The 19,353-nt window shown below is 32.2% G+C and overlaps 1 protein-coding gene across 1 annotated transcript in view; it reads left to right on the plus strand.

Annotated features, from left to right (window-relative positions):
• Positions 1 to 14,661, plus strand: part of LOC106690460 (fatty acid synthase) — a 29,953-nt gene extending 15,292 nt beyond the window's left edge. Inside the window, exons 2-37 of the mRNA XM_014435911.2 lie at positions 1,010 to 1,215; positions 2,861 to 3,013; positions 3,163 to 3,336; positions 3,416 to 3,616; positions 3,693 to 3,931; positions 4,027 to 4,257; positions 4,345 to 4,536; positions 4,634 to 4,759; positions 4,836 to 5,069; positions 5,151 to 5,340; positions 5,421 to 5,650; positions 5,730 to 6,034; positions 6,188 to 6,332; positions 6,591 to 6,704; positions 6,780 to 6,888; positions 6,980 to 7,234; positions 7,344 to 7,511; positions 7,716 to 7,870; positions 7,963 to 8,121; positions 8,209 to 8,508; positions 8,653 to 8,849; positions 8,932 to 9,159; positions 9,238 to 9,361; positions 9,440 to 9,616; positions 9,798 to 9,977; positions 10,059 to 10,257; positions 10,359 to 10,545; positions 10,627 to 10,775; positions 10,959 to 11,206; positions 11,294 to 11,536; positions 11,619 to 11,856; positions 12,005 to 12,201; positions 12,370 to 12,597; positions 12,696 to 12,953; positions 13,155 to 13,391; positions 14,055 to 14,661. Coding sequence (XP_014291397.1) covers positions 1,017 to 1,215; positions 2,861 to 3,013; positions 3,163 to 3,336; positions 3,416 to 3,616; positions 3,693 to 3,931; positions 4,027 to 4,257; positions 4,345 to 4,536; positions 4,634 to 4,759; positions 4,836 to 5,069; positions 5,151 to 5,340; positions 5,421 to 5,650; positions 5,730 to 6,034; positions 6,188 to 6,332; positions 6,591 to 6,704; positions 6,780 to 6,888; positions 6,980 to 7,234; positions 7,344 to 7,511; positions 7,716 to 7,870; positions 7,963 to 8,121; positions 8,209 to 8,508; positions 8,653 to 8,849; positions 8,932 to 9,159; positions 9,238 to 9,361; positions 9,440 to 9,616; positions 9,798 to 9,977; positions 10,059 to 10,257; positions 10,359 to 10,545; positions 10,627 to 10,775; positions 10,959 to 11,206; positions 11,294 to 11,536; positions 11,619 to 11,856; positions 12,005 to 12,201; positions 12,370 to 12,597; positions 12,696 to 12,953; positions 13,155 to 13,391; positions 14,055 to 14,168 — 7,083 coding nt within the window. The 5' untranslated portion in view covers positions 1,010 to 1,016 and the 3' untranslated portion in view covers positions 14,169 to 14,661. The remainder of the gene's footprint in view (positions 1 to 1,009; positions 1,216 to 2,860; positions 3,014 to 3,162; positions 3,337 to 3,415; positions 3,617 to 3,692; positions 3,932 to 4,026; positions 4,258 to 4,344; positions 4,537 to 4,633; positions 4,760 to 4,835; positions 5,070 to 5,150; positions 5,341 to 5,420; positions 5,651 to 5,729; positions 6,035 to 6,187; positions 6,333 to 6,590; positions 6,705 to 6,779; positions 6,889 to 6,979; positions 7,235 to 7,343; positions 7,512 to 7,715; positions 7,871 to 7,962; positions 8,122 to 8,208; positions 8,509 to 8,652; positions 8,850 to 8,931; positions 9,160 to 9,237; positions 9,362 to 9,439; positions 9,617 to 9,797; positions 9,978 to 10,058; positions 10,258 to 10,358; positions 10,546 to 10,626; positions 10,776 to 10,958; positions 11,207 to 11,293; positions 11,537 to 11,618; positions 11,857 to 12,004; positions 12,202 to 12,369; positions 12,598 to 12,695; positions 12,954 to 13,154; positions 13,392 to 14,054) is intronic.
• The last annotated feature ends 4,692 nt before the right edge of the window (positions 14,662 to 19,353 follow it).

Raw genomic sequence — 19,353 nt, forward strand, 5'->3', positions numbered from 1 at the left:
AATTAGTCATATCGTTAAAGAATCGTGTAAGGATGAAATATATTTAATGGCTCAGCGAATAGCACGTTAACTTGGTTCTTATCACTATACATCAAGATAAAAGTGATTTTATAGTTTTTCTAGGTAATAAATGGACTAGTAAAGATTGGTGTGGGTTATCTATGTAATCCCAAACTGGGAGATTTCTTTAGAAATTAGGTATAGCGACGACGTAAAAATATTTTCAAATAAACGAAATAATTCTGTTCGATTCTCTCTACTTGAGGTCTCAACAAATCATGTATCTCAACAAATCTCATCGTGTAAGTGAAATATCATGATTTTTTTTTTTTTTTTGAACGATTTTCTCAGTGTTATAATATTTTAAAATAATATTATCATTTTACTGTCCTTTTTTTATATGTTTGATTCGATTTAAACCGTAAAAAGACTCAAGGTGATGTCATAAAAAATGTACTTTGCGTGTCGTCCTAGTTTGCGTCAGAGGCGTTAGGATTAATTTAATATAACTTCCATATCGGATTATGACCTGAACAAATATCTTGGATGACTCTTACCTCGTTTCACACTATCAATATTGCACGTAATTATTGTTTATTAGCTGAATTCGAGATCTTGTTTTCAGGGGTGTTATTCGATACTATTAAAAAATATATTTAGCGTCTTATCTAAGAATGTTGAAACCAATAAAGTTTATCTTGATCATTCGCTATCTAGCCGGTGATTATAAGATTGCTGAATACGTAATACATTTGCGAATCTGTTCTCTTCACGTGTAATTGTGATGAAAACCAAAAGAGCGTCTCCAAGGTCTGATATGTTAATGGCCTGAATGCAAAACGTAGTTTTGTCATCTTTAAATTAGATTTTTATAAGTACGATAGAGAAACCACTTGATATTCAGTAGTGATAATTTCGATACCAGGTTACCAATGTGCCTGATTTTTTTTTTTAATTAGTACCTAGTACTGTCATTTATAAGATTCTAATTGTACCTTTTATTTTGTAGATAAAAGATGCCCGCCAGATTTCCAGAGATGGATCACCTTCAAGAGATTGGAGGAGACAGCCGCCCATATGGAAGCCACAGCGAAGACATCGTCATATCTGGGATGTCCGGAAGACTTCCCGAGTCTGAGACGGTACAAGAGTTCATGGATAATCTTTTAGCTGGAAAGGATTTAGTGACCGATACAGAGCGTCGTTGGAAAAGAAGTGAGTATTGTTGATTGTTTCAATTTTTATATTCAAATGCTGTTTATAGAGGTCAGTGTTCCGAAATTGTTCGTGGAAAGGGCGAATTTCAGAGAACATTAGGTAAGTTTGGAAATTCGGTTAAAAATTTTGGAATGTTTTAGATTCTCCTTCCCCTCCAAACAGTTGCTGCAACTGTTTAGTTTATAAATATAACTCGTTTCATGGACAATATTTTTATGAAGGTATCTAAGGTTGGAATACATGAGCAAAATATGAATATTTTTTCATTTTCCGATAACATACAAGGCATAATAATGCTTTTAAATATAATAAATTTATTTTAGATATGATTGCATAATGAGTCCGTTCTCAATTACAGGTTATTTTTCTTGCTTTGAATACCAAGATTGTTTTCTTTAAAAAAAAAAAAAAAAAGGAATACATCCTTTCTTGATGAATTAGATCCTCATTATCTTATTGTCCTGTTTGAACATATTAAAATTGATATAAAAATAATTTTTCCATTGAAATTTATCTAACAATGATATAATGAAGTAATAATATCGGATTAACCAAGTATCCTGTTACAATCCTTTGTCATGTTGATTATATCAAGGACCTGTCTATGGTGATGGTGCCTGTCCTGTTTTTCCCAGAATTATGGGTTTCCTTGTCCAATAGTTCTCATAGATCTTCCCATAATCAGGTGAACTCTTTAATTGAGATAAAATTACGATCATATAAGTATTAACTTTGTCCAGACTAAAATTAATGTCTACTTTGAGGAATTTTAGGATCTTCCATTTGAACTTCTACCCCATATACCAGATTTGCTCTACCTTTTTTACACAACTATCAATTAACAAAATACTACCTCGCCGAAATACATTAAACAGTCAATTTTATATAGAGATAATTTATGTAAAGAATAGAATTTATCTTAAATAGATAGCCTCCTTTGGTTATCTGAACTTAACAGCTTAGTAAGATTGGTATTCATAGACAAGTTGAAATGATGCTTAAACTGTGGTTGGTCTAAGAACAAAGGCCAGGCTGTAAGGACCATTAGAATGTTTGAGGATGCAATTATGCATTATTCCTTGCTATTTAAGTAAATGTCTTTTGTAATTGTGCTAATAGTTCTTCAATGTCATACAGCTATTTCTATTCTTTATTTTTATTTTTAATGAACCACTCTGAGCCCTCAGCCTTTCCAGTTTTGTTTTATGTATAGAATTTCATCTCTAGACAATGAATAATTTCAATGTTATTATGTAATTAAAAGTGAGTAACAATTTTAATTGGGGAATTTAAAATTATGCTCTTCAGAAAGAAATTAATACAATAGACAGACAGATAACCCTATTACAGTTTTATTAATTTGAACATACTTTGCTAATGATAAGGGTAATTTTTTAAATATAGCTTGTTAATGTTAAAATAAATTTAGGGAAAATTAGTTTTCTAATGATAATATGATTAGGTAAAGCACCATTTCCATTATTTTTTATTTAAATTTTATTAATGTAAATAAATCAGTTTTTGGAAGAAAAGACCTTTTTTCTTTTATTGTACTGCTTTCATTTTTGCACAACTTCTAAATTTTTTATTGTGTTGTTTTCTCTAATTAATCACATATTTTATGCAAAAAATCGATTTCTAGATGTTTATGGGCTGCCAGCTAGAATGGGAACTTTAAAAGATGTATCACATTTTGATGCAACATTTTTCGGAGTCCATGCAAAACAAGCCGACCGTATGGATCCACATCTCAGAATTGCTCTTGAGACAACCTATGAAGCCATAATCGATGCAGGTGAGGTCTAGTGTCTATCCTGCGCTATCTGTTTTATGTATAACTCCTTATTAATTTATTTTAAATTTTTAATATATAAGTGTAAATGTGATAATTATAATTTTAATAAGGTAGTGTTAAAGTTATTTACTTAATGGTTACATGTGTAGGTCTACAACCAGCCGACTTGAAAGGATCCAACACAGCAGTAATAGTTGGTTCGAGTAACTGTGATAATGAATCTTTCTTTTCGAGTTTCCCTGATAAAATAAACGGTTATGAATTGACTGGTAATGCTAAAGCTATGGTTTCCAACAGAATTTCATACTCATTCGATTTGCATGGTAAGCTCAATAACAGAGGTTATTAACAGTTTTTAAATGTCTATTATGTTACCTAATTTCATCAACTTAAATTTTGTAGGACCAAGTTATACACTTGACACAGCATGCTCAAGTTCCATGATGGCCTTCCATAATGCAGTGGCGGCAATCAGAACAGGACAATGCGATGCAGCTGTTGTCGTTGGTTCAAATGTATTATTAAGACCCACTTCATCATTGCAGTTCCACAGGTTGGGCATGTTGAGTACAGATGGCAAATGCAAAGCTTTTGATGCTTCAGGTTTGAACATTATCTATTTTCAAATTTGTCTTTGTTTAGTTTGATATAAGGTAGGTTAAATTAATTATTTAAACAGGGGACGGTTATGTAAGGAGTGAAGGAGTCGTTACTCTTCTTCTACAAAAAGCGAAAGATGCAAAAAGAAACTATGCCACAGTAGTAAACACTGGATCAAATACTGATGGAGCCAAAACGGAGGGTATCACCTTTCCTTCAGGACAAGTCCAAAAGGAGCTAATCCTTCAAGTTTACAGAGAAGCTGGAATAGACCCGTCTGAAGTTGCCTATGTAGAAGCTCATGGAACTGGAACCAAGGTAATGGATTTTTATTTAATTAATTATTAAAAAGTTGTTATGAGTTTTATTTTTTTTTATGAAAGTGAATTTATATTTGAAAATTTTATTGTTAGGCTGGTGATGCTCAAGAAGTAAATTCTATTGTTGACGTATTCTGCAAAGGTAGAAGGTCTCCTCTACTAATAGGTTCGGTCAAATCAAATATGGGTCACGCTGAACCTGCATCTGGTGTTGCCTCATTGGTTAAAATTTTAATGGCCATGGAAGCTGGTGTGATCCCTACCAATCTACATTTTAAAAATCCCCGACTTGATATTCCTGGATTAAGTGATGGGCGCCTTCAGGTAATTAACTTTATAAATTTTTTCTTTTTTCCCATTATATTAAAAATATATGTAGTTAATGATGTTATAAACCAAATTTTATTTTAGGTTGTGGACAAGAACTGGAAATGGAATGGTGGACTGGTGGGAGTCAATTCTTTTGGTTTTGGGGGCTGCAATGTTCATGTCATTCTTAGGTCAAACCCTAAACCCAAACCACCCCCAGCCAAAAGCAGTATCCCAAGGATTATTATAGCTTCTGGCAGGACACCAGCTGCTGTTACTAATTTCTTACAAAAGGTAAAATATGTTTTAATAAATACTGATAAAAAGATTTGCATTTGAAAAAAAAATATTATTTTGTACTTTTTTATTTCTTATAACCCATATTGTGTAGGTCGAAAAGATGCCAAGAGATGATGAAATGGTTGCACTATTACACGACATCCATAGCCAGAGAATTGTAGGCCATCCTTTCAGAGGATTCACTGTGCTTTCTGAAACACCTGTTCGAGAAGTTGCTGTAAGTTATTTCCAAAATAGTTGCTGGTTATGAGTTTATGATTCTCTATGTATGCTAACTAGCTTGCGAATTTTAGGAGGAACCAGTTGATAAGAGAGAAGTCTGGTATATAATGTCTGGAATGGGAACACAATGGCCTGGAATGGGAAAAGCTCTGATGGGCCTTGATGCTTTTGCTAGGTCTATCCATCAGAGTGCAGCTGTTCTCGCCACTGAGGGTGTGGATCTCCTCAACCTTATCATGAACAGTACTGATGATTCTGTATTTGACAATGTCCTACATTCCTTTGTCACAATTACTGCTACTCAGGTAATTTTGCTTTTATTACATTTTTAATATTGTAAAATATCAATGATATAAATTTTTTTATTAATTTTCTTCTTATTTCAGATTGCTTTGATTGACTTACTGAATTCACTTGGCCTCTCTCCTGATGGAATAGTCGGTCACTCTGCTGGTGAACTGGCATGTGCTTATGCTGATGGCTGCTTCACAGCTGAACAAACCATATTAGCCGCTTACTGGAGAGGCAGGTGTGTAATCGAGTGCAAGCCACCGAAGGGAGCTATGGCTGCCATTTGTAAGTAAAAATCACCTTTCTGTTTTCTTTGAGTTGAAATAATAAAGATGAAGTGATAAAACATAAATTGTCTGTTGTAGCTCTAACGTGGGAAGAAGCCAAAGCACAAGCACCACCGGGCGTCTTTGCAGCTTGCCACAATGGTGAGGACTCAGTAACTATTTCAGGACTTCCTGATCTAGTTGACAAGTTTGTTGCAGAGCTACAGGCTCAAGGAAAATTTGCTAAGAAAGTCAGTAGTTCTAATGTAGCTTTCCACTCTAAATACATTGAAGAAGTTGGTCAGAAACTGAGAATCAACTTAGAAAGGGTACGTGTTCATTTATTACATTTAAAGTGAACTTTTTCAAGTAATATCGGTACAGAATTAATAAACTCCTTTATTTTAGATCATTCCAAATCCAAAACCGAGGACAAAGAGGTGGCGTTCAACTTCAATTCCAGAATCTGGTTGGAACTCACAACTTGCTGCAACATCTTCTGCAGCTTACCATGTCAATAATCTCCTATCTCCAGTCCTGTTTTATGAAGCTCTCCAACATATTCCAGAGAATGCCATTGTTATCGAAATTGCACCACACGCTCTCTTACAAGCCGTTCTCAAGAGATCTGTACCTAAGTCATGTCTGAATATTGGTTTAGTAAAGAAAAATATTCCTGATGAACTAGGCTTTTTCTTAGGCAACATTGGAAGGTTAGTAAATATCAAATATATTGGAGTTGGCTTTGATAGTATTATTTGAGATAGTAGTTAGGAATTATTACATCGAGTGTTTCAATTTTATTTAATAATTGTAAATTTATGTTAATGCTTTTCTCCATCAATATAATGTTAATAATTTTTCAGGGTTTACAATGCTGGTCTTCAGCCCAAGGTACAGGAAATGTATCCACCCATTACATACCCTGTATCAAGAGGTACACCAAACATTTCATCATTATTGGAATGGGACCATTCTGTCGAATGGGATGCAGCTGACTACAGAAAAATTGTAAGGAAAATGATCAAATTATGTTTTTTTATTTAAAGATATATCAATTATTAGTTAGAATAATCCGTAAACTTTTTTTAAACAATACAACATGAAAACATAAACATTTGCTTGAAATATGATGTTTAATAAACTTATGGTGCCAAATTTGAATATCTTTAATTAATAACGGTTAATCAATTAGAATTTTTAATTTATTTTCCTTTTGCTCCTTTAAGGTTCATGTATATATTTATTTATTGATTATTTTCAATTTAGGGCAAAGGTACTGGGGAGTCAATCATTGAAGTGAACGTTGGAGATAGTAAGGATGCCTACATTACCGGCCATTGTATTGATGGGAGAGTTCTGTTCCCAGCTACAGGGTACCTTGTAAGTATCAGCCTCCTTATAAATGTTCATGTGTATCAATGAAGACACCCATAAAATTTATTCGTTTCCTTCTAGACCCTAGCCTGGCAAACATTTGCTAAACTGCATGAGAAGGAATTTGAGCAGATGCCTGTCATCATTGAGGATGCACAATTTCTCAGGGCAACAATTATGCCTAAGGATGGTAAGTAATTATTTTGAAAGTCCACTATATGTTATTAGTTGTATTTTTTTTTTTTTAAATTCTTTACTTATTGATATAATTAATGTTACAGGCATTGTTAAGTTCCTCGTCAACATATTTGATGGGTCTGGTGAATTTGAGATTTGCGAAAGTGGAGCTGTTGTGGTGAGAGGAAAAATAAAGGAGTCTCCTGGCTATGAGAAAGAATCTCTCCCTCTTGGACCCCTTCCAAAAAAAGTCAAAGACAGCTTCGAACTTCAGAAGAGTGAAATTTACAAAGATTTCCGCCTCCGAGGCTATGATTATAAAGATATTTTCAGAGGTGTTATTAAAGCTGATGATTTAGGTAAACTAGCACAATACTTTTTCTATTGAAATTTATTAAGCACTACTTTATAACTCTATAGCTGGTGTTTTTTATGTTAAGAATATTAATCTTGTTTTTTTACTTTTAGGAAATAGTGGGGAATTAGAATGGAAAGGAAATTGGATCAGCTTTATGGATACACTGTTGCAATTTTCACTTATCAAAACAAATTCAAGAGAGCTTTATCTCCCAACAAGATGTCAAAAAATCGTCATTGATCCAATTGCCCATCGTGCAAATATACAGGATGCAGAAAGTAAGTTCCACTTATTAATTCTTTGAAAAAAAAAACTTTGACATCTTCTGTAATAACGTTATACTCTAATTCAAATTAAAAAAATCTCAAAAAAATATTTTAACATCATTGATGCATAAATGTACCTTTGAGAAGACAAGTACTAAATAATATTCTTAATTTATTATTTGCTTTACTCAAATTTATATATTGTTTTCTCTCTAGGTGTTCCTGTTAGGTATGATTCATATATTGGTGTAGTGCAATCTGGTGGTGTTGAGATCCGTGGAATTAAAACAAGCCTTGCTCCTAGAAGGCAACAGACACAGGCGACCCCATTAACTGAAAAATATATTTTCGTTCCATTGAACAACAATAAAGTAAGTACTTTACGTTTAACCCCTCCTTCCCCCTTCATGCTCCTACTCCATAAATATTAAGATATATTTTATAAAATATTTTTTCCACTTAGGTATTGCCACAGACTGAAGTAATCACATCTCAAATCCAATTGGCTGTTGAAAACTGTCCGTTAAGTAAGAAAATAAAGATTGTTGAGTATGTTGGAAAGCAAACTGCACCTATTATGCCTTCTGTTCAATCAGTGTTGGCAGCAGAACCAGAATTACGAGTAAGAGGATTTAATTGTTTAATAAAAAAAAAACACCTAATTATTACATTTGGAATTTTTTTTTTCTAAAACCTTTCTTTCAATCAGGTTGACTTTTCGATTGCAACAACTGAAGATGTAGATAAGAGTGCTCTTAGTGATGTCAATTTCATTAAGAAGGACTTGACTGAGGATCTTTTGGATGATAGTTGCAATATTTTGATTGGTCATAAACTGCTATCCAATGGACAGCTCCTCAACAATGCCTCTGAAAGCATTGTCGAATCTGGGTTTATTTTATCTGTTGAATCACACAAGTACAGCACAGCCGAGTTGAAGAAACTCGATGATTTTGTCTTGGTCTCGGAATCCAAAACTGACGAAAACACATATGTTTTGTTGAGAAGGGTAAGTGAAACCTAATATTTTAGTTACTAGTTTTGTATAACCAATGAAAGATAATTCAGGGCAATGATTTCTTATGTTTTTGATCATAAAACGAATGAATATAATTAATGATATAGTTAAAACTAATTTCTTTATAATTTGTAGGAGAGGGAATCTATACCAAGCCAAGTAATCCCTATTCAGCAGACGAATTTCAAATGGATTGAACAACTTAAGAAAATCATGCAAGAATCTAAAAATCCTGATGAAAGGGTGCTCCTGGTGTCAGATGACAATCCTTTCTGTGGTCTCATTGGTTTGTTCAACTGCTTAAAGAGGGAAGAAGGAGGAGCTAAACTTAGGTACTATGATAAAGTTAATTGTCTTTGATTATTACTTTTTTCAAGCCTAGTCAAATTTTAAATTCTGATTTCATTCTTACAGGTGTGTCTTCACTTTTGGGAACAAGTTCTCAATGGCTCAGCACAAAGATCAAATTAAAAAAGATCTGCTTGTAAATGTTTTAAAAGATGGAGCATGGGGTTCATTCAGGCACTTGCCAGTTTACTCTAATGATCGCTCACTGAATGTTGAACATGCTTATGTCAACACACTTGTGCGTGGTGATTTGTCAAGCCTTCGATGGATTGAAGGGCCCCTATCATTCTACAAGTAAGTACTCAACATTTTTTTCTAAATTCCTATTTGGCTCTTTTTATGTAAAAATTCATTTTATACTTTTTCCCATAGACCTGAATATCATCCTGGAAAGGAACTTTGCACAGTATATTACGCACCTTTGAACTTCCGAGATATTATGTTGGCCACTGGAAAACTCCCTCCTGATGCACTTCCAGGAGATATGGCTAACCAGGTATAATTATTTTTTCGTATGAGTTTTATTTTATAAAATATTATTTTACAAAATTTTAATGAATGTATTTTGCATTAGGAATGTATCCTTGGACTTGAATTTTCGGGAAGAGATTCAAGAGGAAATCGTGTAATGGGTTGTGTTGCAGCTTGCAGTTTAGCTACCACTGTTTTGGCAGATCCAGATTTTATGTGGACTATCCCTGCAAAATGGTCCCTAGAAGAGGCTTCAACAATCCCTGCTGTCTACGCAACTGTAAGAATATCTTTTGTTTTTTTATAAGTTTCCTTGATGCAGTATATTTTCCTTCTTTTGCATTGCCTGGTCTGGTACAATATTGGATTTAAAAAAATACTGTTTAATGGAAATTATTATTAGTTGGGAGTAATTAATTAGTATCTCAATAACTTTTATTTAAATATTTGATGTTTTGCAGAGCTACTATGCCCTTGTTGTGCGTGGTCGCATGAAGAAAGGAGAAAGTGTCCTCATTCATGCTGGAACAGGTGGTGTTGGCCAAGCTGCCATTTCAATCGCTCTTCACATGGGCTGCACTGTATTCACAACTGTTGGTACACCTGAGAAACGCGAATTTATCCTCAAAAATTTCCCAGAAGTAAGCGATTTCCAGAATTATATTGATTGGAAATTTGTACAAACATTCTGTTTTATTCTTAATTTTATTATTATATTATAGGTGAAGCCATCCCACATTGGTAATTCTAGAGATACAAGTTTTGAACAGATGATAATGAGAGAAACAGAAGGTCAAGGAGTTGATTTAGTTTTGAACTCACTGGCTGAAGATAAGCTGCAAGCTTCAGTGAGGTGCCTTGCAAGACACGGTCGATTCCTTGAAATTGGAAAGCTCGACCTCTCTAATAATTCACCACTGGGTAAATAACATACTTTTCTTCAATTTTGCGAAATGATTGATTACAAAACTCTTGTTAGACTTTGCTGTTTATGGCATTTACCATTTAAATCAATTTTATAGGTATGTCTCTTTTCTTGAGAAACACAACATTCCACGGAATCCTCCTTGATGCTCTATTTGATGCTTCATCAGATAATCCTGATAAGATGGAAGTTGCACGATTGGTCCGTGATGGAATTAAGACTGGTGCAGTCAGGCCTCTTCCAACCACAACCTTCAGTCACGCACAATTGGAACAGTCTTTCAGGTAGAATTGTGTTTTTGGCTTATTATATTAAATAATTCTATTCTATTTTAATTATTATAATATGAACTTTTTTATTCCTAGATATATGGCAACAGGCAAACACATTGGTAAAGTTGTCTTGAAAATAAGAGACGAAGAGACTGAAAAAGTAGTGAAGCATCCAAAACAACTTTTGATGGAGTCTTCACCAAAGACTTACATGAATCCGGAAAAATCTTACATACTTGTCGGTATGTGTTCCAGTATAATTATTATTATCTAATAGCTAGTTGAAATTTATTAATGGCTCTAATATCCCCATGATAGGGACGAGGTAGAGAAACTGTTATTGTTCCTATGTTCACAAATTATATATTGGAAATTCTATGGGTGTTGATAAATTGTAATTATTTACTCAATTTTTTTGTGTTAAGGTGGTCTTGGAGGTTTGGGATTGGAGCTAACCCAATGGATGATTTCAAGAGGTGCTAAGAAAGTGGTTCTAGTCTCCAGATCTGGAGTAACCAATGGGTATCAAAACATGTGCATCCGTCGTTGGAAACTTTCAGGTGCAACTGTTGTAGTCTCCACTACTAATGTCACTGACATGAAGGGAGCTAAAAGTTTGATAGAGGAGGCAAACAAACTCGGTCCTGTTGGTGGAATATTCAATCTTGCTGCTGTGAGTTTTTATTTTTATCGTTGTTCAAGATGAGGATTCAGATTAATAGAAAGTAATAATAAATCCGTTCTTTTTTATCTACTTTAGGTTTTACGTGATGGCTTGTTCGAAAACCAGACAGAAGCTGATTTTGCCACAGTTTGTAAACCAAAGATCGATTCAACCATAAACCTTGACATTGCCAGTAGGTCATGCAATCAGCTTGACTACTTTGTCACATTTTCATCTGTTTCCTGTGGAAGAGGAAATCTTGGCCAAACTAATTATGGTCTGGCCAACTCTGCCATGGAAAGGATATGTGAAGAGAGACAAAGAAATGGCCTTCCAGGGGTAAAAATTAAATTTCTTTATTGTTTTGTCCTTAAAGATTAGCTAAAACTTATTGTTTATTTAATTTTTGTCCATCCAACAGTTGGCTATCCAGTGGGGTGCTATTGGTGATGTTGGTTTGGTTATCGAATCTCTTGGAGGTGACAATGAAACAGTTGTAGGAGGAACCTTGCCCCAGAGGATTACTTCTGTTGTGTCCACTTTTGACTTCTTCCTTCAACAACCACATCCAGTTCTGTCTTCATTGGTCATTGCTGAAAAGAAACAAGCATCAGAAGCAGGTTCAATCAGTCTTGTTGACGCAGTAGCCAACATTTTAGGTAAGAATAACAGGTTTTTCTTAAACTCAGTCTGTGAATTATTTTTTAGGTCTATAGTTAGAATTCAGCTGAGGAATTCTTACTGTTACAATTTTACTTATTGCCAAGATATATTTGGAAAGTTATATGTTTTATTATTTTTTTCTAGGTATTAAAGACACAAGTAACGTACTTGGTTCAACCAATTTGGGAGAACTGGGTATGGACTCACTGATGGGCTCAGAAATCAAGCAGACGCTTGAAAGGAATTATGACCTCGTTCTTAGTACTGGTGAAATTAGATCACTCACTTTCGGAAAACTGAAAGAACTTGCTGGTATGCAAACTAGTACTGAACAAGTACAGGTAGGTTCTATATTATTTTATATTATAATATAATGGTATAATAAATTGCTAATGGAAAATAAGTATATTTATCACTTACCAATTATTTAAAAATTTGAAAATCTTGCATAATAATAGACCTACTTTCTTTCTATTTGTATTGAATTTTTATGTTAATTACTTTTTTAGGAAACTAAGGTACAAACAAAGCTGACACCAACACAGACACTGGTGCCAATGCCATCTGCAACTCCAGCCAATGGTCATAAGCCTTTCTTCATCGTCCACCCGATTGAAGGTGTTGTTAGCCTTCTTGAAGAGTTTACTTCCAACATTCCATTCAATGTTTATGGTTTGCAATATACTAAAGATGTCCCTGACGATAGCATACAGTCACTTGCTGCATTCTACTTGAAGGTATGTCTTCTCTATCAGCCTTAGTAATAATTATGTTATGCATCATTTTTTAAATTGTATATTTGTTCATCACTGATTTATTTAATTATTTTATGTAGTCCATGAAGAGTATTGAAGTTCAGGATCCAATTTTACTTGGTGGATATTCTTTTGGTGCATCAGTTGCTTTTGAAATGGCCTTACTACTCGAAGCTCAGGGCAGACGTGTACACCTCTTCCTCATTGATGGTGCTCCTGATTTTGTAAGGATACGCACTTCAATGTACAGATCTAAGAAGGGTGATGCTGATGAGTGTGATGCCTTTGCTTACTTCATTACTTTATTCAAGACTGTTGATCACCAAGAATATATTAAGGTAAGTCATTATTTTAAATTATAAAGATAACTTCTATGTTTCTTGGAACTTAGATTTTGTTATTAAGGCACTGTTTTAATAAAAATGATTGAAATGATTTGCCATCGATTTTCACAAAAAAGACAAACACTAAAAATAAGTCATAAAATAGAATTTTTCTAATTATTCATAAAATTTAAAATCAATCACTTTTAATTTCAGCTCCAACAAGAGTTCAAAGCTTTGCCAGACTTCAATTCAAGATTGGAACTGTGCGCTGAGAAACTTAAAGGTAATGGTGAATCAGAAGAAGATTTGAAGACTGCTATTGTAGCGTTCTATAAGAAATTAGCTGCTAGCGACATTTATAAGCCATCAGGTGTTTTCAAAGGAAAGGTCGTTCTCTTGAAAGTCGAACAAAACTTTGTCGATATTGAAAGTGATTATGGACTCAAAAAGGTAATTTACAAAATTAAGTATTTAGAATCATAGTTACAATTTTATAAAAATGTTATCTGTAATATGGTTTGAACATGGTGCCTTATCCCGCCAATGCTCAAAATTTAAGCAATTTTTCTTACCATTGCTTCAAAAGTGGCAATGGTATGGAAACTAGTACCGTAAGTAGGTTTATTGCTCCTTTCTGCCAACCCTTGGTAGCTGTCTAGAGGTTTCCGCCTCATACTAACCAGAGTGAGTATGTCATGATTTATTTCTCCGGATTGCCGGGAATGAAATAACTACCTCAGGTGAGAATCAAACCAATACCATTCCAAACTAGGCATTCTAGAATCGTGGCTCCCTCCAGTTTGCTCAGCCATCATTTTGTCCTATCAACTACATTTATACTATGTTTTCATTCTATAACTTTTTTAGAAAATTTTAGATATTCCATTTCTGTTGTAATTTACTAATAATCATTTACATTAAATTTGTGTAAACTTGCTCAAAGTAAGGGAGAAGAGAGTATGCAGATACCAGATTTATTTTGAAATATCTAATTTCTTTGAGTCATAATAATAACCATATTATTATTAATCATTTAGAAAAAGTACCTTTGAAAGCTTTTGGGGATTTTAAATGTAGAATTAGCGAGCTAATATTTTTTTTTTATTCTTTCAGATCTGCAAACAGAGTCCTGAGATTCATTCCTTTTCAACCACTCACCAGGAAATCATCAAAGGCCAGGTAGCTAAGGAAGTAGCTGACAAGATCATTAAAGCTGTGAAATCATGATACACAACTTCCAAGGGCAAACGAAAACGTCATCGTAACGGTCGTAGAAGGAAAAAGGCAAACTCCTCTAGTAATCTATAGGGCATATTAAGTCTGTGAAATTGAACTATTTCATTTACATGTTAATGTTTTATTGAAGATCTATCATAGAGGCACAAGTTACATACTTAATATGTATATTGTCTCTCATTCCATTGTATAGGTAGTACATATCTAGATTATGGAACTCTATATCTCTCTCAGTGTATTGTAGTCATGATAGAACTCTTATTAATATTAAGGTTAAAATGTGGAAAAATTTGTTATTTATTTTCTTTATGTAAATATTATCAAATTATATTTTGAGGTATAATTTTTAATTTTTAAGCGTATTTATGTATAGACACTTGTACAGTTACTATTTTCTAACACTTATCATATAGTTTGTGAATTATGGCTGTTTGACTGAGATCTATTTTATTGTGATTAAATAAAATTTAATTGATATTTTCAAGATACTTACATTATTCATCCTTTAATTTTCCTTATATATATATATTTATATTATAGTTCAAACTATATTTTATAAAATACTAGTAAGTTGTCTGAATATGACATGTGAAACAGTTCATTGGTCTTTGGAATGCCTAGAACCATATACTTAAAATATATCTCTGACTACTACTAACATACGGAATGAAGTTGATTTCAGGAGGAAACACCAATCTATTTTGGATCATTTGCTATAAAAAGGTTATAAAGGTGATAAATAATTTTATTTGTGAAAAGCATTATTCCAAGGATTATAAGTCACAATAACAGTCAGGGCTTTCCAATAGTTCAGTGTATTCATTATTGCAGTATAATAGTATCATGATTAAGTGTTTTTGTAATTTTAAGAGATGAAAAAAAAAGTTTAAAAATCTAGAAATGTTGAACTGTTGAAAGAACAATTGAACTATTAAGTAGTCACGAACACATTTGTTAATTTGTTTTAAAATAATTTATCAAGCTCAATAATTATATTTTAGATTTTCAGATGATTAGAGTAAAGTAGAAATGAAATTTAGGTAATTTTCCTTACGAATTACCTTTAATCAAACTTCATATCAATATTAAATTGGTTCCTCTCACAAAGTTGAGACTTGAGATTTAATCAGTTCTAATAAAATCAGCTGTTTCTCAAAATAAAGATAAATCAGCTTAAACCACTGACTTTACCTCCCTCAGTTTCAGGGGTGATAAATAATCTGGAAGTAATTCATTATATTTATTATACTAGTCAACTTTTATAATCAACAAAAGGAGCCATTTAGGGCTAAAAGTAATTATGAGATATACCTACATACGAAAAAATTAAAATGACAAAAATATTAAGAAAATTCGTAAATAATAAAATTATTATAGAGATAAAATTAAAAGTATTGAGATTACAACTAGGGCAGGGGATAACAGTTTTTCTAGCCATTTCAAAATCAAAGAGAAACAAATACATTAATGAATTGGCTTATTAGATGAATACAATGGTTAAAATTATATATATTTTAAACATGTGTTGGGAATACTAAAAATGTATTTTTTTGCCATAAACAAAACATTGACATTATGTGATTATTACACATACAAAGACAAATATAAAAAGTTAGATCATTATTCTATTAGATTATAGAATTACTTCATCTTATAAGTAAATAGTATGTTAAAATCCATTTAAAGCATATTTTTGTTATTCTAAATATATTATTTTTATAAATTAAATATATAAATTGGTCAAAGAAGCAAGTCCTTTGTAATGCTTTGTAAAAAGTCTAATGCTAACCTTATAGAGACAACTGACAATTCCAGTGTGTGTTTGTTAACAACAACCGCATATAACATTCAAATATTCATCTACAAAATTAAATTGAGCTATGTTAAACAATATGGAGGTCATCATAATCTTTTAATTTAAATAGAAATTCATATCCAAATAGTGAAATTAATTACAGAAACATTTGATTATCTATCAATCGACGTGTTTAGAAATGGCACTGGATCTGGCCCATAAGAGGAAATATTCAGTATTACTTAGGCTGTTAAACTGGGATAACATCTCGTTAGGTGATGTGCCTTTAATTAATAACAATTTTATATGTGAGATCATCTTAAATGTTGTTAAGTAAATATACTCTTACAACATGTAAATATCAGCTCCAATATTTAATATGAACTTTATCTAATATAAACAGCATAACTGTGAGTTAAATACTTTTTAATTTGTGAGTGTGTGAAGAGAGAAGTGAAATAAATCAAACAAAGACATCTATTTTCAGGGGTGGATTTAGGTATTAGTACTGGGCCTAGGAGAACAGGATGACAGAGGGCGCACACTTAAAAATTTATTTATATTTTTTCCTTTTAATTAAAAATGAATTTTTAATTTAGTCATAATAATTATAAAAATATATTTTTGTTAGCATATAATATTATATATGATTTGAGAAAATATTTTTAATTAATAGGTAAATATGTTCATTATTAACTTTATTCTTACTGTATAAAATCTATAAGGAATTTAGGGTTTGAACAAAAAATTTTACTGTTAGGTATGTTTTTACTTTTTTTTTTCTTCTGATCCCCCTAAAAACAAAAAATAGATATGAAATAGAAGTGAAGAAAAACATAATTCCTAGTGAGTACTACCTTTTTCAACCGTGGGTACTTGAAGGTCTTAATGAAATACTTATCTATGTGTTGATATGTTCATCTGTGGAAACTCTTGTTATAATAACTGGAGGTGAGGAGATTTTGCAAGATGATTAGTTGTGAAGAGATAAATAATTAAATAAATAAAGTAAAATTAATGATAAGTAAAAAAGAAGGAAAAGAAGTGAAGAAAGAAAACAAAGAGCGGAGGGGAGGGGGTTAGGTTTATGATTTTCATCAGCCATTTAACTGAAGTAATCCAGAAAAAAAGTGAAGGAAGAACTGGTGACTCCTTTACAGTTGTTTGGGCTCTAGGCAGGGTGACTCTTTAGCCCCACTCCTTTTTAATATTGATCCAAAGACCATTGTGAGAAGGATGGGATTAAATTATGGAGGAAAAATATTTCATAGAACAACTCAACTGCTTGCACATGCAGATATTACAGTCATTCTGTATGTTGAAATATGAGGAAAATAAAGTGGGGCTCTGTGTCAATGAAGGTAAAACCAAACTCCTTGTTTTAAGGATTAAGATCATCTATCAAACTACTAACTTTTCATCAGTATCAAACTTTATTTACCTCTGGTCCAAAATTAATCATTACCATAATGATGAGTTAGAATAATGGCTGCTAGTAGAACTTACTTTTCCCCAGCGAGACTTCTGAAGAGTATACTGTTGAGTCATGTAAACAAGTTTAGGCTGTACAAGACTATTATTTGGCCTGTTGCTCACTGTGGGAAACATGAACCTTTAAGAAGGCATCTTCAGAACAAACAGATAGCTTTGGGAAAAAAATCCTAAGATGGTTAGTAGGATGTAACCTGCAGGAAGGAGTTTCCTACCTAAGAACAAACAAGGAAGTCTACTCAATGTACGGTAATCTATCTATCTTCCAATTTGCATGAGATTAGCTCGTGAAATGAATGTCTTCTTTTAATGGATGAAGCTAGGACAGTGAGAAGGCTTTATCATGGGGAGCCAGGTGGAATTAGGGCAAGAGAAAGACCAAAGGCAAGATGGATGAATAAAGTAAAAAAAGGATTTCAGAAAAAACGGAATATCCATAAGGAGCGCAGGAAACAGGGAAGACTGGGAAAAGCAATTGAGTATCCCCAGGACTGCTACATGCATCTGTTGAACCAATAATGCATGAATTCAGAAAAATGTTTATATTTTTTTCTATATATTTGGATTCAACTAGTAATATTTAATTTTTATCTGTCAATGATGTTTAATCCATACAAGTATTTGGTAATTGAGTAATGTTTGAACAGACATCAAAGAGATTAAACTTTTTCTAATATTTTTTTGGGCAATTTAATAAGCCCGAAATTCAAAAGTTTTATTGTCAAGTTATTTTTAAAAGCGGAAAATTATAGGACCTACTAATTCTCTTCTGAAGGTATGAAGTGGGGAAAGTAAAAACTCTTCGGCCTAGAATTGCCCAAAATTTAAATCCAGCCCTATGTATTTTGGAGCGATGTGTTATTTACATTGTTTTGCAATAATTTATTAAATTTGAAATTATCTATTTATATTGATATGTGTTCAATGTTTGAAAATGTTATGTAATTACACTCAAATCGTTTTCAGTTTGATTATACTTGGAATTTCAGAAAAAATAAAGTAAAATATTTTGAAAATAGTAAAGTTTATTAAAAATTCAAGTTAATTAATATTAACTAGTATTGTGCTCAACTTATATGTTTTATTTTTGTGCCAATAAAATTTTGTTCAAATGTATTCAATTTTTTATTTTAAATTTCATTATTAATAATAAATATGATATTATAAACAATAATAGGCAAGAAAAACATTATATATTGGTTTTCTATCAGGATACATAAAAAATATATTATTAAATAAACAACATAAAACATTTTGGTGATCCTGCTTGGATATATATATATATATATCTAAATTAAGGAAAACATAATATATTTTGATAAGCCAGTCAGGGTAAATTTAAAAGTTTACAAACTATTAAATAAGAATACTTAGTAAAAAAAATAAATAAGAAAATAAAGGAAGTATGGGGTTTTCAAAAACAATGATCCAACTTCATTAAGTCATATTAGTACAAAATTTCAGTCAATTCAAATGTATTTGAAGTTTAAGTTTTTTTCCTTCTCTTTTTTTCTTCTATTCAAATATGACCACCACAGACCTCATCAAGGTGATTCTGAACGTGTTGGAGTCTGTATTATCTACTTAATTGATCACGTGTGTTTACTGCTATTAAAGTTAATTCAATTTAGAGGTTAGAGATGAAAAAAAAAACATTATCCTTGATATATCTGTGCAGGAAGAAGTCACAAGGAGTGGAGTCTTGAAATCATGAAAGCCTTATAAATAAGATTTGAAATCGATCCATTCTTTTTGAAAGATACTGTAAATAAATTATCTTATGTAGAACATGTAACATGGTGAATACATTTTAAGTTTTACATCATATAAATAACAAACCAGCTGTAAATTGTAAATATATACATACATATACAAATACTTTATTTATAT

This window comes from Halyomorpha halys, unplaced genomic scaffold, assembly GCF_000696795.3.
Source record: "Halyomorpha halys isolate HHAL.00 unplaced genomic scaffold, Hhal_1.1 Scaffold1724.1, whole genome shotgun sequence".
In the NCBI taxonomy this organism is placed as follows: domain Eukaryota; kingdom Metazoa; phylum Arthropoda; class Insecta; order Hemiptera; family Pentatomidae; genus Halyomorpha; species Halyomorpha halys.